A 16296-nucleotide genomic window follows, 5' to 3' on the forward strand; every position below is an offset into this window, starting at 1 on the left:
GCTGCTGCTGCATGAAATTGAGCTGAATTTTTAGAGCACCTGATCCTCAGTAGTGTACATTTCACCCAAAGGCATGCTGTCACACCACTGTTGAGTACTGCTTTGTGAATATAGAGATGTAGGTTTAAACACAGCCCATAGATTTGCTCTGTTGATTCTTGTTGACTGTGCCCATTGGGTTGAGCAGTCAAAGGTGACAAGATGTAATAGTAGCCACTTGGATTTTTTGGTGATAGAGGCTGCCCAGTTTTATTCATAGTAATGCATCGGCCCATCTGGGCTCCAGAATGTTTCTGCTTCAAAATCATCTGAAACACGTGCTGAATGATTACCACCTCTGAACACCACACTTCCAGACATAGCTACTGTCCATCCCAGCTCCCCAGCTTATTTCATACTTGAAGAGGCACTTCCAAACATAAACTTCAAAAGATAATGGTCTTCAAAGGGCAGTCAGGAGCTCTGTGGGACAGGTAGAAATATACACTAAATATTCTCTTTAAGAGCTGCATCTCAGCTCCTGCTGCCTGTGTTTTGAGCCCAGATTTGAATGTTTGAACTTTTCCCCAGGTAGCACATGACAGAGCAAGTTTGTGCCAGCTTCCAAAACTGGCTACCAGGGACCTCTCCTGACCTGAGACAGAAGCCAGTGTGAGCTGTGTGACCTTACTGTGGGTTGCTCCACGCTGGCATATTAAAAACTAAGCCTTTTGCTGTCTGCTCGACACTTCTGCAGTTATATTAATAGATTAATGCCTGAGTAATTGCAAGCAATGGAAAGAGGCATAAATACAGCACCTACAAAATGAGTGTGATCACAGGAAAATTAGGATAAGTCGTGCAAATTGGAACTGTTTTTATATTTGTAGAGAATGCACAAGATCCTGTAGCAAACGGAGCATGACTTCTGGCAATGTCATGTTATTTCTCTATCAACTGAACATTAACTCCAAATTTGTCCATGGAATACAAACTTCTTCTGCATTTGAGACATTCATCATGTCAGAAGTAATACTGGCAGTAGTGAAGAGGCATCAGCTAACATATTGCAATAGCTGTGATCAAACAGTAATAATTCAGGCCATCCTTTTGTTGTAATTTAAGAGTGCTCAAATATATTATCTTGCAGAGCAAGCACTGAGAAGCAATCAGGAAATCATAAAAGAACTGGACAAAAAAAATGTTGTGAGTGTTCATTGTTTGGCTTCATTTCATATTGTTATTCACTACTAACATAAGAATTGGAACTAAATTGAAATAAAGCCATGGTGTCACTTACCAGAGCATGCAAAGTAAATCACAACATTGTAAATCACAGCAGTCTGGCTAACTGCAAGATTAAAAGATTTAACAACTATGGTCATCTTAATATTATTACTGTATCCCCCACCAAACAAAGCTGAACACGTATATTCAACATTCTTACTCTCCGATTTCTATAGGGTATTTGCATGAAAAAACTGAAGGCTTCTGATTTTCAGTTCGTTCTCCATGAGTTGCAGGTCCACGTTTGTGACATGCAGACTGTAGCTTTCATATTTTTCATATAACAAAGTTATTTATAGAATCATATAGAGTTGGAAGGGACCTCTGACAGCCATCTAGTCCAACTCCCCTGCAACGAACAGGGACATCACAGCTAGATCAGGTTGCCCAGGGCTAACGTTAGTTAACGTTGTATGCATGCTAATGGAGTCTGAAATCAAAAGAGGGAAGGCCAGATCCAGAGCCAAGAGCGACATCTGAATGCCACGAGAAGTTTCTACCACCTTCTATTCTGTGATTTACAGGCTTAGCCCTGAGCACCTCAAAAAGCAGCTCCAGTGGAGCTGAGACATGGAACTTCTCATCTGTCACTCCAAAGCCCAGCCCTTTTTTGTGCCTCTCTTTGGAGATTAACCTTTTGAGTCTCGGGTATGCAAGGCCAAATGCCACACTGTGAGAACGCGGCAGCGCTCTGAAGACGGAACTCCTGCATCAGCACCACTGAAATATTTTAATCACAGTAGCAGCTCGCGTTCTTGTTATCCTTGAATAACTGTGATCTTTCTTCATTTTTGTTTCCCTGCCTGTGGAAAAATGTAATACTGTATCACAACTGTATTAAACCGAAAGAAAGGCTATGAATGAATAAGCGCGTGTGGTCTGCATAGCTACCAGCTGTCATGGTTGCTTACAGGAACAGAATAGCAGAAGAAATCAAGGAAATTATGAAGAAGAATTATCATAACTCTTCAGAGAAGGGAAGGCTCCGGGAGACTTCATTCCAGTACTGGAAGAGAGCATATAAAAAGGAGGGGGAATGGCTCTTCACAAGGGTGGATAGTGATAGAACAAGGGGAATGGTTTTAAACTGAGACAGGGGAGATTCAGGTGAGATATTAGGAGGAAGTTTTTCACTCAGAGGGTGGTGACGCACTGGAACAGGTTGCCCAAGGAGGCTGTGGATGCCCCATCCCTGGAGGCATTCAAGGCCAGGCTGGATGTGGCTCTGGGCAGCCTGGTCTGCTGGTTGGTGACCCTGCACATAGCAGGGCCCTTTTTTAACCCAGGCCATTCTATGATTCTATGATTCATTTTCAGTGGGCCATAACAATCAAAAGATCCAGACTTTGTGAGGTGGCTTTTCATGTGAAATCCTCAAAAAAAACCCAAAACAATTGCAAGTAAAGGTCACAGCCCTAAGCCCCTGTGAAACTCCCACAGCAACTTGTGGTGCCCACAAGTGGTCAGGCTGTTCCTCTGGAAAAGGAAAGTTGTTTCTGAACAAATAAGGGCTGCATGAAGGAAATGAAAGCGTGCCCTTTGTGTTCAGAAGCAGCAGCAGAACTGCCCGAATTAACAAATGGAAAATTTGCTTTTTTTTTTTCAGTCAGCATTTTGTAGATGAAGCATGTGAGTGCAGGCTGGGGATAAAAGCCAAATCTTTAACTAGCACTGACCACCAGCAGGGGAATTCAAGGGAGTAGATAATAACACAGATTAGCAGAAAGGAAAACAGCCCTCATTTCCATGGCACTGCTCTGAAGTGCTTGGCTGCAACTCACTCCTTGCATTACCACAGAGGAGCTCTTCCCAGCTGGAAAGCAGAGCAGTTCTGCTTTCTCCAGGGGCTGACCGTAGCTCTGGGCACTGCCTGCATGCTGTGTCCTGCACAGTCTCACTGTGTGTCTGCAACACTCGCTTGTAACCAAAATCTACTGCTCAGATTCTCTCTCAGATGTTAAGCACAAAACCATTCATGAACAGTAAGGAAATGCACTGACAAGACAAACGAATCACTTACATACATTTGATGTTCAGCATGCTGCATCTGTCGCGTGGTTTCTGTATTCATGCTGTTCCTAGTGGAAAATCATTTGCTTTGTGCTGTTAGATCGTACGCTCCTGAGCCTTTCTTGTCTTTGCCTTCCCTTCCTTCTGTATACACTAATTATTTCAATAGGATTTCTTCTTGCTTCCCATCCCCACAGAGGCATAATTTCTTTGTTGCCCCCCAGGTGCGTGCTGTGCTGCTGCTCACTCCATTGAGCTTTTCAGAGCTGAAGGACAGCATAACCTTTTAGCAAAAACAAAACAAAGCAGAACATACGAGCCACTGCGTGCGTCATGGCCACAGAAGTCTTCTTTTACAGCAGAAAAATATGTGTGCTCAGTTTTGGGTGCATGTATACATCTTACCTACCTCCCAACTTTGCTTGCTTACACACATGAAAATGTATGGATTGAAGCATGCATGTGTGGCGTGCTTCCCAGTTGGGAAATATGCTGTCATTTAATGCCTGTTAACCACAGGTAAAGGAGTACAGGACGAGGCATTACAGAGCAACTCAGAAATAGCAAAGGCAGAGGTGGCTTGTGGCTGCCCAAAGAACTGTAAGAGCTGGGCATGATTTCCCAGCCTGGTGAAACAAGGCTACCTGACCTTGCAGTACCTTTGCAGTCCTTTGCTTACCCAGGGATATCTGACACGGCCTTGGCTGGGTGCTTGCTTCTTCAAATGTCAGAACGAGGTCAGAACTATGAGACAGCAAATTAGCCAACAAGAAGCCCTGGGGGCTGCTGCTAATATGATTAGCATAGCTGGGAGTTGGTGAAGCAGAGCGGGCACAAGGCCTTCCTCTCCTCTGCACGGCCCCACGGCTCACCAGGGGTTATCTCTGACCTCAGAGATGGCCACAGAAAGCTCCCCAGCACGCTCACATCCTTCTGCTCCTCATCTTTCTCCTCTAAGCAGCCTGCGTGCTATTCCTAAGTTAAGAAAGGTAATTCAAGGCCACAAGAGAACTTTCCAAACTCTTCATCCTGAAAAACCTACAGATCTATGCAGAGGGAGGCTGTTAGCCTCATGTGTGACCACTATGCCTACAGCAACTGCTCTTTGCTGCTCATTTGTTGTGATAACATTTCGCAGGAACGTTGCAGGGTGTAACTGGGTGCTTTCTGTGGGCTCCCTGCCCTGCTCTGCACAGAACAGCCATCCTGGCTCAGAACAAGCATTAGCCTGGTGCAGCCCCTTGCTTCAGACAGCATCCTGCTGCAGACACACGGAGGCAAAGGAAAAGGATACAGCAACTGTACAGGAACCTTTCAGCATTATATTTCCCAGCCTTCAGCAGCCCTAAGCTGAAGGGCTTCTTCCCAAGCCAGGAATGCTTAATAGCCCTTTCCGCATTTTTTCCATGACTCAAATTGCTTTTGCAATAGTCTCAACTTTTGGCATCCACAGCACCCCGGAGCAATCAGTTCCCATAATTTCAAAGATCCCGTTAGACACACCACCCCAGATGCTCCTTCTTAAAGCTAGCATATCCTGTTCTAGTTTATTACTTGACTCCTTGCCTCTCTTCTTAGTATGTTGCTACTTTTATCACAACTTTTTTGATAGACTTCCATGTGCCCAGTGGCCTGGTGGTAGAACCAAACAGCAGAGGACGTGCTGGTTCATCCTGTGTGCAAGTGCTGGCAACGAATACAGCAGTTTTTTGGATAGATATTGACACTATGAGGCCAGGTATCTGGGTAGAATGGAGCTGGCTGAGCTCCATCAGGATCTGAGCATCAGACGGAAACCCAAACTCACTTCTGTACGGGTTGTGATCCAGCCTGTACCTACAGCACTCACAAGGGAGTAGGAGGACCCACATCCCCACCCCCTTCCCGATCAATGTTTGTGCTCTAGAGGAGACTGGAAATCACCATCATCAGGACATTTCAAAAACAAGGTAGATAAACATCTCTCCAGAGATTTCAAAAACAAGGCAGACAAACATCTTCCCAGAGTGATGCATGTCTAACTAATCCCCCTGAAGCAAGAAGACTCAGGATTGGTCGTTTTTCAAGGCCCTTTCCTACCCTAATCTTGAGGTGCCTAAGATCATCAGCCATTCCAGAAGCAAACAGACCAATCTTTATTGCAGCACATTAGTGGAGGACAATTTGCAAAGAGCCTCCATTAACACTGCCCATGTCATAATGTCTCTGTACCTTTCTAAAACCATATAACCCAGCACAGTCCCAGATCTCAGAAGCTGGTTGATACCTCCATTACCCTTGGACATATCATAGAATGGCCTGGGTTGAAAAGGACCACAATGATCATCCAGTTTCAACCCCCCTGCTGTGTGCAGGGTCGCCAACCAGCAGACCAGGCTGCCCAGAGCCACATCCAGCCTGGCCTTGAATCACGTATCCTTTGTCATTCAGAGCTCTTTGATTTTCACAGAAGAGGGGAATAAAGAAGACACAAAATCCTTATCATGAAATTATAAAAAACAAACCTGTCTTGGGATCTGGCATGGAAAAGAATAGCAGCTTTCTTTTTGCAGCTGACAAGCATTTTAAATACTGGATTTCTGCTTCAGAAACTGCATTCCAAAATGCAGTCTTTTAGTTCTCTTGCTTGCTTTCCTCTACAGTATCTTAAAGTGATACTTTGCACAACTGGGAGACCAAAAATTTGATCTAACCTCTTGCTTATAATGACATCTTTATTCCTGTCACTCACCCGAAGCACCTGCAGCAAGGTTTCCTTTATCAGCCTAGCTGAGGGTGTTCCTCGTTTATTACCTGATAGCAAATTCAGTGCCAGAGTTTCAGGAATAACACCTTAACAAGTTGTGTGCTCTGACAATTGTTTTTCAATTGACAAATCCTCCTAGAGCTCACATCTCATCGCAACGGACTGAAAAGCATGCAACAACGAAGTAAAATAATGTAATAATTCCAAACTTCAAAGGAGGTGTTCAAAGCTGGGTTGGATGGATCTGATTCAGTGCCTGACTTAGTGGTTGGCAATCCTGCCCTTTGCAGGGGGGTTGGAACTAGATGATCTTCGAGGTCCCTTCCAAACCAAGCTATTCTATGATGCTTTGATATGATTTGATTTGATTTCATTAAATCACTACTGAAGGATTTAACAGGATAGAATTAGCCCCTCTGATGGATAACAACTTAGTAGACTGAAGCTCATCCCATGGGGATGCTGGTTATCTGGAGTGAATGCTATTTGTGTGCAGCATCCATCAGGCCAGGAGCTCAGACAGGCTGTATCAGTTACAGACCCAAGATCAAATTTTTCTTACACAGGTCCTGAGGCATTCCAGGTAATTCAGAAATGATGCCACTGTGGCCTCCTATCAGTGCGAGGAGTGCTGCCTGCCTGCCTGCCTGCCTGCCTGCCATCCACCAGCTCCTGCCCCGCCATCTAGTGGGATTTTTCCGTATATCGCTGAAGGAGCTGAAGAAATAGGAGGTCTTACGTGCGGGCAGTCTGTTTGAGTCTTCCCAACGGGGCTCACCAATCAAGGACACAGTTCAGCTCGATGTCTTTGGGGAGAAAGGTATTTGGCCTTAGACAAAAAGGTGGAAGTCATGACCTGGGGTGCAGGAAGAAAAGCTAAGGTGTGTAAGATGGAGCTGTGAGCTTAAATAGGATTAATCACACTCTCATTTTTTTTCTCATGCAATTGAACCAGCCAGGCATGCACTGATTCTGGTTTTGTGGATGAATTTGTAACTCCACTGCTTTGCTCTAAGAGCAACCAAAGAGATTTTGCTTGCTGCATGCAAGCACAAGGTAAACCACTCCTCCCCTCTTCAATTTGGTGTGGAAGGAGCCCTACCTGCCACACAGCTCTAATCTGAGCCAAAAGACTGTACAGACAGCGTATTTAAATAGGACTGAAGTACAGAATCGTACCAGGATTAAAGCTTTGGGCACTACAGCAGCTAAATGCTTCCCAATCTCCGCACATGATTTCCATGCAGGACAACGAGCGCGCTCCTCTCTGGCAGTGTCCCTTTTCCAAGCCCTCTTGTCCATTCTAAATAGGAATATGAGGGTGTTATTTGTATCCCAGTTGTGTAACCACTATGAGCAGGTATAAATGACAGCACACCATTTATCTAAGAATGGCTGGGCCATGCAGAACAAAGCTGGGAAGGATGCAGTCTGTCTCTCCGTTGCAGGGCAGGATCAGGTGTTATCTGTCATTGATGATGGATCTAATGTGCTTTCTGCTCTCACCTGAGCAGGCTTCTACCGTATTCTCAAAAGCCTGCAAGGGTAGAGAATCACATAGAGAATCTGCTCCTTGCTTCTCTATTGTCAGGACTGGGAACTGTTTCCAATACCTGTTTCAAAATGGCCTTGCATGAAAATAAACCATCACCTATTCTCCTAGCCAGAGGGTGGTGATGCACTGGAACAGGTTGCCCAAGGAGGCTGTGGATGCCCCATTCCTGGAGGCATTCAAGGCCAGGCTGGATGTGGCTCTGGGCAGCCTGGTCTGCTGGTTGGTGACCCTGCACATAGCAGGGGGTTGGAATTAGATGAGCACTGTGGTCCTTTTCAACCCAGGTCATTCTGTGATTCTATGATCGACTGCTCTTCTCTTAAAGACACTGACAGCTGTACTAACATCTTCTTTTTTAAGTGGAACAAAATAACAACCTGGAGGCTGTGCTTTTCAGACCTCTCATCATTCCCCTGCTCTTTGGAACTCTTGCCAACTAGTCCACGCCTTTTTTTAAAGTGCATTACCAAAGCTGGAGTCAGTACTCCAGAGAGGTATGAGCAGCACTGAACAGATAACATCACCACTCAAGCATTCCAGCATGGTTTTGGCTGCTCTTTAAACAGGTAAGATGAATGATTCTGCTTCTTCGGCTTAGGATTCACCTGTCCCCAGCTCTGTCCCACAGAACTGCTGCCCAATTCTCTGTCCTGTGTCTGCAGTCTGAGCATTTCTGCTCTGCACTCAGGAACATAACATCAGAGTAGCTATACGGAGGCATATCAAGATCCCTCTAAAGCAGCATCTGCTCAGTGTCCTCTGGCATTTGTCAGCTGTGGAAGAAGAACTGATAGCCAGGGCTGGTGTCATGCATGCAGCACTTCCCCCAGTACATCTTTACAGCACCTAGCAGTGTGGGGCACACAGCCTGTCTGAACCTGATGGTGCATCTTCACGTTGAAAAGCCCTCAATAGATTTGCGTTTTGTAAACTTGCCTGTCTGCTCATTGGATCTCTGGCCAACACTTACTATTCAGGCCCTTTGTCCAGCGTGCCAACATCATCCAAGCACCAAGACAAGAACAGAATCAGGCCCTTATACAACAGTTTCAGCCAAATGGATGCTTATAAGGTTGGTAAGGCTAAGATGTGGCTACAACTTTGTTCAGCTCCCTTGCTTTAAATTTCTGTTTTGGCAGTTCCAGTCCTCTTTCTACTGAAAAAGCACTAATCGCAGTGCAGGGCAGCATGAGCCCCTCATACATCCCCACTGGCAGGGCTCCAGGTAAGCCGAATGGCTGCATTGGATGCCACAGGTGAATAGGCTTTTGACCCTGCTATGGCCTCACTGGGGTAAGAGGTGACGCCTCTGGGGCTGACATGGGGGTCTGTGGAACCAAGAACACCCTATTGAGGCTGGTGCAAACCCTACAGACACAGGCATGATAAGTGCCCGGCTTGTCTTGTGCTGGTTAATCTTCAGTCTTTCAGTTTTTCACCCTACCAGGAGAGACATTTTTAGAGCCTTTACCATGCATACAGTGCATGATGTAAAATACTGTCACTACTCTCTGATTTTCACAGCCTCCCTAAAGGATAGAACACATTGCTTCTGTCCCTACTCCCCAGTCCAGTTTCACCTCCCTTCCTCCAGCTTCATGCCCCTTCTATTCCCACAGACTGTACCTTGCAGGTCACTTAACTGTAGGCAAGACCTCCATTTTCCTCCATACAGTTCAACGCAAGTCGTCATGGTGGGCTGAAAACATATTGTTTAACTTAGAATAGTGAAGTATCAGCTGATAACAGTTTAATTCAAGACACAATTAAATAGTTGAGTACAGTCAAATCCAGATGCTAATGCGTGATGGAAGTGAGTAGCACTGCAGTAGTTTATAACTAGCTAGATGTCTTCCATGAAAGAGGCTTTCTTGTGCAATTCTGTACACACCTACCTAGAAAATCCTCAAAAGTTTACCTATGAAAGCGTAGGGCTTTGTCAGCCCATGGGATTTAGATGTCTCCAAAGATGAGGTGCACTCTGAAGAAAATCTGCCACGTCATTTTAGATGCCAGACAGCACTACAAAGCCCGTGCTGCAGAGGGACCACATTTGAACTAACTGTTCTGGAATATATGAAGCCTGGCTCAGTACAAAAGCTGCCTGAAGAAAAAAACAGGTGAGGAACACCAAAGTTGTCTTCTAGCAATGCTGGTTTCTGAAAAGCAGAATTGTAATGTATTTTCTAATCTGTTTTCATCACAAAAGATCTGTTTATACATCATGATCTGTTTATCACAGGCAAATCACAGGAAATCACAGCATAGGAAATTAGTGCCAGTACCTGTGTGTTTCTTGCAAAGCTATCATGGATTTGGCTGGGAGGGGTTAATTCTCTTCACAAAGGCTCATGAGATGCTGTATTTCAGGTTTGTGATCAAAACAGCAGCGAAAACACAGAGATGTTTTAGTTACTGCTTACACAGAGTCAGGAACATTACAGCTTCTCACACTGCCCTGCCAGCGAGAGCCTGGGGGTGCGTGAGGAGCTGAGGGGGGACAGAACCAGGACTGCTGGGCAAAAGGGGTTTCCCATACCAGGCAGTGTGATGCTCAGAAATTAAAGCCGGGAAAAAGGAGGAGGAAGGAGGGGGAGGATGTTCAGAATGACGGTGTTTGTCTTCCCAAGAAGCTGTTACACGTGATGAGCGCTGCTTGCCTGGACATGGCTGAACATCAGACCTCATTGTGGCCTTCCAATATTTGAAAGGAGCACATGATCAGGAGGGCAACGGCTGTTTACGAGGATAGATTGGGATAGGACAAGGGGGAACGGTTTCAAATTGAGACAGGGGAGATTCAGGTGAGATTTTAGGGGGAAGTTTTTCACTCAGAGGGTGGTGATGCACTGGAACAGGTTGCCCAAGGAGGCTGTGGATGCCCCATCCCTGGAGGCATTCAAGGCCAGGCTGGATGTGGCTCTGGGCAGCCTGGTCTGCTGGTTGGTGACCCTGCACATAGCAGGGGGTTGAAACCAGATGATCATCATGCTCCTTTTCAGCCCAGGCCATTCTGTGGTTCTATGATACGATTCTATGATCTACTTGGCAATGGGAAGCAATGGATTCGCTCACTGTTTTGCTTTGTTTGCACATGTGGCTTTTGCATGAGGTAGTGACACACAGAAAGAAGGCAATGAGCAATTTACTCGCTGAGGGGGGTGAGCGATAGGGATCTGCATCCTGTGCCCTGCTAGCTCTGCCGAGCCTGGGATCGCTAGCAGCACCACGCACTGCAGGTCTCACAGCGTCCTTCGGAGGAATTTTGTCAATGTCACCTCAGAGCCAGGGTTCAAGGAAGATCTGCATTTACTTTGGGCGAGGGAAGCTGATGCAGAATAGGACTTGTAAGAGCTGGGTGAAAAGAGGCCAAGGGCGCTGCTATCCTTAACGTCCTCCTGCCTTCCCTCTCAGCCCGCGCTGCCGGGCTCGGATCTGTGTCTCTCGTACCCCGCAGCTGAGCGGTGCGGCGCGCTGAGGTGCTCAGGACTTTCCCTACCAACGGCCGCGCGGGGGCGCTGCGAAGAGAGGAGAGGCGGAGGAATGGAAGGAAGGCGCAGGCGCGCGCGGTGACGCGCGGGGCCCGCCCGCTATATGAGCTCCGCCCGGCGCTGACTCGGCCTTTTCCGCCTCGCTCCCGCCCGCTCTCGGGTTGCTGCGCAGAGAGCCGCGCCGTCGCTCCCGCCACCCCGCGCCACCGCCGCCGCCATGATCATCTACCGGGACTGCATCAGCCGTAAGAGTGGCGGCGGGGCGCGGGGGGTGGGGGGAGCAGAGGGGGCGCTATGAGCGGGAGGGGGCAGGCGGAGGGTTGAGGCCTGGGCCGGGCGCGGAGCCCAGCGGTGCTGCGCATGTGCGCCGCCGCTGCTGCGGGAGGGGGGATGGGAGTGGGGGGGAAGGGAATGCGGCGGAGCTGTGGGGGGGCCGGGCACGGCATGGCGGTGGCTGACGAGGCGTTGGGCGCCTGTGTGTGCGTGTCCCCGCAGAGGACGAGATGTTCTCGGACATCTACAAGATCCGCGAGGTGGCGAACGGTCTGTGCCTGGAAGTGGAGGGGAAGGTGAGTGAGAGCCGGCCGGCCCGAGGCTCGGGGACGCGGCGGGACCGGGAGGAGGGAGCGGGGAGAGGGCGGGGAGAGGGGCGCGGGGAGAGCCGTGTGTGGGGAGCGTGGCTCTGAGGTCGTGCCCTGCCGACAGGTCGTACGTAGGTGTGTAAGAGCAGCGGAACGCAGGTGTTGGCAGAGCCTTGAAGTTTTTTGATGTCTCTAAATCTAGATGGTCACCAGGACAGAGGGTCAAATTGATGACTCTCTAATTGGTGGCAATGCCTCTGCTGAAGGTCCTGAGGGAGAGGGGACAGAAGCCACGGTGATAACCGGTGTGGATATAGTGATAAACCACCACCTTCAGGAAACCAGCTTCACAAAAGAGTCGTACAAGAAGTACATCAAGGACTACATGAAAGCGTAAGTACTGGTGGGCCGCTCCCATATATGGGGCCTGAGGATATTAGCCTTTATTCCTGGTGGGTGCCGGCTCTGATGGAGGTGCCAAACTGGCTGTGAAATTCAGTGATGTCTGAATCCTTGGCAGAACTGGAGCTTTAAAGCATTGGTACTGGGATATCTATGCTTATCTTGGCTGAGGTGCTCAAGGTCAGGTTGGACGGGGCCCTAGGTGGCCTGATCTGCTGGTTGGCAGCCCTGCCCACAGCTGAGTTTGGAACTGGATGGGCTTTGTGGTCCCTTCTGACCCAATGTGTTCTATGATTCTGAGACCAGATTGTGTGCTTTGGAGGCTGTTTGCAGCCTTGCTGTTTTTTTTTTTGTTTGTTTGTTTTTTTGACTCCTCCAAACGTTTGTGTGAGAGGGGAGGTGGTAAAGGAAAGCATCCTGAACCTGACTGCCCAAATGTCTGATGCTGTGTGAAATGGAGCTGTTTGCTTCCAAGGGATGGATTCCTTTGCTCAAAGTGGGTTAGTGCTGAAGGTGAAAGTGGTTCTTGTGATATTGATGGATGGTGCTCTTGTTGCTCTGGGAATGGCTTGCTAATTTTTGTCTAGTGCAAACCTAGAAGTAAAATGGAATTGAGTGGCAGGCATCATTCTGTTAATTCACGAGCATCTGTGGAGGGGTGGGGAATGGGAAACACAATATGATCCAACTGTGGCTGCTGGTAGCTTTCTACTATGATGCTGCTGCACAGCGTGTAGAGTAGAACACGTTCTCAAAACTTGCTTTTACTTTCTTTCCAGAATCAAAGCCAGACTTGAGGAACACAAGCCGGAGAGAGTAAAGCCTTTTATGACAGGGGCTGCAGAACAAATCAAACACATCCTTGCCAACTTCAAAAACTACCAGGTTAGTTGTGATTATAGTGTTGTTTCAGTAATACAAGCTGAGATTGTTTCTGCTGAGCCAACTTGTTGAGTTTAGAGAACTCCCATTGTAAAGACATCTGACTGGGACCTTCCCTGTGGATATTAGGGGCCTTGGTAGAGAGAAGAAATACATGAAAGGCTTCAAGGTGTTCAGGGAGCTCATTGCAGCAGGAGGTGCTGTGATAGCTGCAGCTGTAGCTAAAAGGAGCTGGAGTTACAGATGTTAAAGGTGAATTGTTTTGGCCCCTGCTGTTTGCTATTCACAGTAGTGTGGTAGTGTTATGTACAACTTGCAGAAAGCAAAATTCCTGCAGCTGGTGAGGATGACGTTCAACTTGGAGGTGTTGCAGATTTCTTGTATAATACATGCTGCTTGCTGGTAGTAGCTCACTGAATGTCTCAGTAACGCATTTCTCTGAAGTTCTTTGTAGGAGAGAACATGAATCCAGATGGTATGGTGGCTCTCCTGGATTTCCGTGAGGATGGTGTGACCCCTTATATGATTTTCTTTAAGGATGGCTTAGAGATTGAGAAATGTGTAAGTACCAACCTGAGTGGGGTGAGTGTAATGAAAAACATCAGCAGCTCTTTCCTTGTGTTAATCTCTGTTAAAAGTTGAATGGTGACTGCCAGTTTAAAAACTGGGTTTGCACAAGTGCAGTGTGATTGTTGCTTTGTGTTATGTAAAGTGGCTGAGACTTCCGTCGTGCTATTGAGTCATGCTGGAAGGGGGACGTGGCTTCACTGCAGTGATTCATAGTGACGTAATGGGTAAGAAATGTAGGAAGAATTGCTTCAGTGAGGGGTGTGTGTAGATGGTAATGGTTTAGACTATGAAAGGCAGTGTCCTCTGACGTGGAATATATCTAGTTTAGATCCAACTGGTGTGGGCTAACTCTGGAGTGCTGTACTTTACTGTATTTCACTCTTTCACTTAATCTGCCCTTCTTTATTTACACAAGAACTATTTAAATACTGCCCTAAATATGGGAACACGGCAACACCTTGCTTCAGTACTTAACCTTTGTTTTGTCTGGAAGTTCCAGCTGTCTGAGCCCAAGCAGTTCCTATGATCTGCTTTAATTATTCTGAGTTTGAATGTGATAGTGATGAGACTATACTTAGATCCCAACGCTTGCATATTTTGGTTTATTCTGGGACCCATATGATTCATTGGGGACCAGCAGTGTGGAATCACCAGTTGCTTTCCTCTGCCATTCTGGACTTTAAGAGCCTGTTTATAGCCAGCTGAATGTATCAGTAAAGCCTCTTGCAGGCTTTCTGGTATTCAGGTCATGTAAAAATGTGCCAACTTCCAGCACAGCACAATACTCCAGCTGGTGAAAATTCACTGATGTCTGTCCTTCAGCCTGGAGCTGGAGTAAGCCGAAAGAACCTGTGGGCAGAAGCCTGTGCTTCTCTATGTGGGCAGACCTCTAGGAAATACAGTCCAGATAACCCGTCTGCTTGAAGATCATAGAATCCTTAGAGTTGGAAGGGACCTCTGAGGGCTATCTAGTCCAGCTGCCCTGCAATGAACAGGGAAGATGAGGTAGAAGAACAGTAGCAGGGCATTCTGAAAGCGGTGGGGAAAATGTTTCTTGGTACAGCTCTTGTAAGAGACCTACAACATGCATCATAAACTTGAGTGTTTGTTTAGGTCGTGCACTTGAGAGGAAATCTGAAACTCGGTGTGTCAAGCACAAAGGATGCAAGTGAGCATTCAGTCTGACTTGATCAACAGCTGATGCCAGTTGCTCTGTATAAAAATGCTCAGCATCCTCTGATAGACCATGAGCAAACTTTCCTGTTGCTCTCTGGTTTGCACTGAGATGCAAAAATAACTTCCTTGCGCTTTCTGCCTGCCTGCTTGTGGCAGTTCAGATTGAATTAGGGAATACAAAATATGTTACAGAAACCTATGCTGACCTTGGACTAACCCTTGCTACTCTTGTTACAGTAACAAATCAAACAGAATGGTTTTGGATCACCTGTCTTCATAGCTGGCTGCTGTTTCTTCTTCATCAGTACAACACCAGGAATCGGCAATGTCTAACAACTGGACTGATATCATCTTGAGCTTTATTCACTTTATTTTGACCCTGATTTGGAGTGGAGGCATTGTTTTAAAAAAGGAAAAAAACCATCTGTCATGTAGGTTGTCTAAAATAAAAACTCATTGAAATCCATCCTAGGTGGTGCCTCTTGGTCTAGTGTTTCTTAGGGTTGCTTGCAGAAGAGGTTGCAGCAAGATCATTGTCCAAGGACTTGGTTCTGTCTGTAGTGTAACCTGGTCCTGGCATGTGACAGACTTCATGCAGCTTCTCCCTGTTGAAGAGCAGGCTGAGGTGAATGAGGCAAAGCCCAAGAAATACTGTCACTGTGAACTGGACTTTCTTCTCTCTTTCATGATTGTACAGAGACTCCTATCTCTGGAAGAGACACCAAGATTAATAAAAAGCAGAATGGAATATATGCTACTCAAGCTGAGTGCTGGCTGAGCTGCTTTTTCAGAGAAGGGTGTTTGTCCTCAGCTGTAGTATGACTCCATGAGAAGGATAGGTGGCACAGGAGTGCCAGCACTGAGCACAGGTAGTGCTTGTGCAGTGGGAAGAGGGTAACACTGATGGGTAATCCAGTGTCTGCCTTAGCAGGAACAGCATCTGTTTGACAGACCTGGAGCAAAAAACCATTGCTTTTCTGGTTCTTGTTGAGATGCAACAGAAACAGATTCCTTGCGCTTTCCACCTGCCTGTCCTCGTGGCAGTCTGGATTGAATAAAGGAATACAAACAGCTAGGAAGAGGTCTGTAATACAGTAAGATTGTTCCTGCCCAGGGCTGTTGCCTCGGACTGTGGGTAGTAGCAGATAGGAAGTGAGGGTGCCTGGAAGGGAGGACACAAGCTATGTGGAGCTACTGCTACCAAACCTCATTTTCAGGAGTTTTTGGCACCTTGGCTGCCTTGTACCAGGTTGCTGCAGGAGTCAGATAGAAGGGTCAGCAGGTAGGAGGGGTGAGATAAACAGTGTCTGTGGAGGTGGGAGCATTGTGTGCTCTGAACTGTTATCTCAAAGGTGCCTGTTTTCAGCACACCCTGTTTCAGTTCTGTGGGAGCTTAACTTACATATGTTTTTCCAAGGCAGGGTCTCAGGCCAACTGTTTTTTTTCTAGTTAAAATGTCAGTGCAAGCAGAGCAATGTAAACTAATGCTCTTCTGCTTTCACTTCAAGGGGCTGACATGGGGACAGGAATAACCAAAATCTGAGGAAAACAATTGTGAGCTTTGTCATTTTTCCAGGGGATTTCTTTGACCAGGCCAGATGGGAAAGGTAAGATCAC

The 16296-nt window shown here is 46.9% G+C and overlaps 1 protein-coding gene and 2 non-coding genes across 3 annotated transcripts; all 3 read left to right on the plus strand.

Annotated features, from left to right (window-relative positions):
* Positions 1-11202: 11202 nt before the first annotated feature.
* On the plus strand, positions 11203-15145 carry TPT1 (tumor protein, translationally-controlled 1). Its single transcript, XM_042868512.1, has 6 exons — positions 11203-11313; positions 11564-11637; positions 11852-12042; positions 12831-12936; positions 13378-13494; positions 14917-15145. Exons 1-6 carry the CDS (start codon positions 11286-11288, stop codon positions 14917-14919), a joined length of 519 nt encoding a protein of 172 aa, XP_042724446.1. The 5' UTR covers positions 11203-11285; the 3' UTR covers positions 14920-15145.
* On the plus strand, positions 14731-14861 carry LOC122178438. The gene has a single exon (XR_006178330.1). It is a non-coding gene; the product is annotated as a small nucleolar RNA SNORA31 (small nucleolar RNA).
* A 468-nt stretch (positions 15146-15613) lies between the features above and the next one.
* On the plus strand, positions 15614-15749 carry LOC122178439. Its single transcript, XR_006178331.1, has one exon. It is a non-coding gene; the product is annotated as a small nucleolar RNA SNORA31 (small nucleolar RNA).
* The last annotated feature ends 547 nt before the right edge of the window (positions 15750-16296 follow it).

This window comes from Lagopus leucura, unplaced genomic scaffold, assembly GCF_019238085.1.
Source record: "Lagopus leucura isolate 7727_CA_CO unplaced genomic scaffold, USGS_WTPT01 Super-Scaffold_100001, whole genome shotgun sequence".
In the NCBI taxonomy this organism is placed as follows: Eukaryota; Metazoa; Chordata; class Aves; order Galliformes; family Phasianidae; genus Lagopus; species Lagopus leucura.

Coding starts and splice junctions, on each gene's coding strand:
- TPT1 (XM_042868512.1), top strand. CDS start 11,286: ATGATCATCTACCGGGACTGCATCAGCC. Junction 11,314..11,563: donor CTACCGGGACTGCATCAGCC/GTAAGAGTGGCG, acceptor GTGTCCCCGCAG/AGGACGAGATGTTCTCGGAC. Junction 11,638..11,851: donor GCCTGGAAGTGGAGGGGAAG/GTGAGTGAGAGC, acceptor CTCTAAATCTAG/ATGGTCACCAGGACAGAGGG.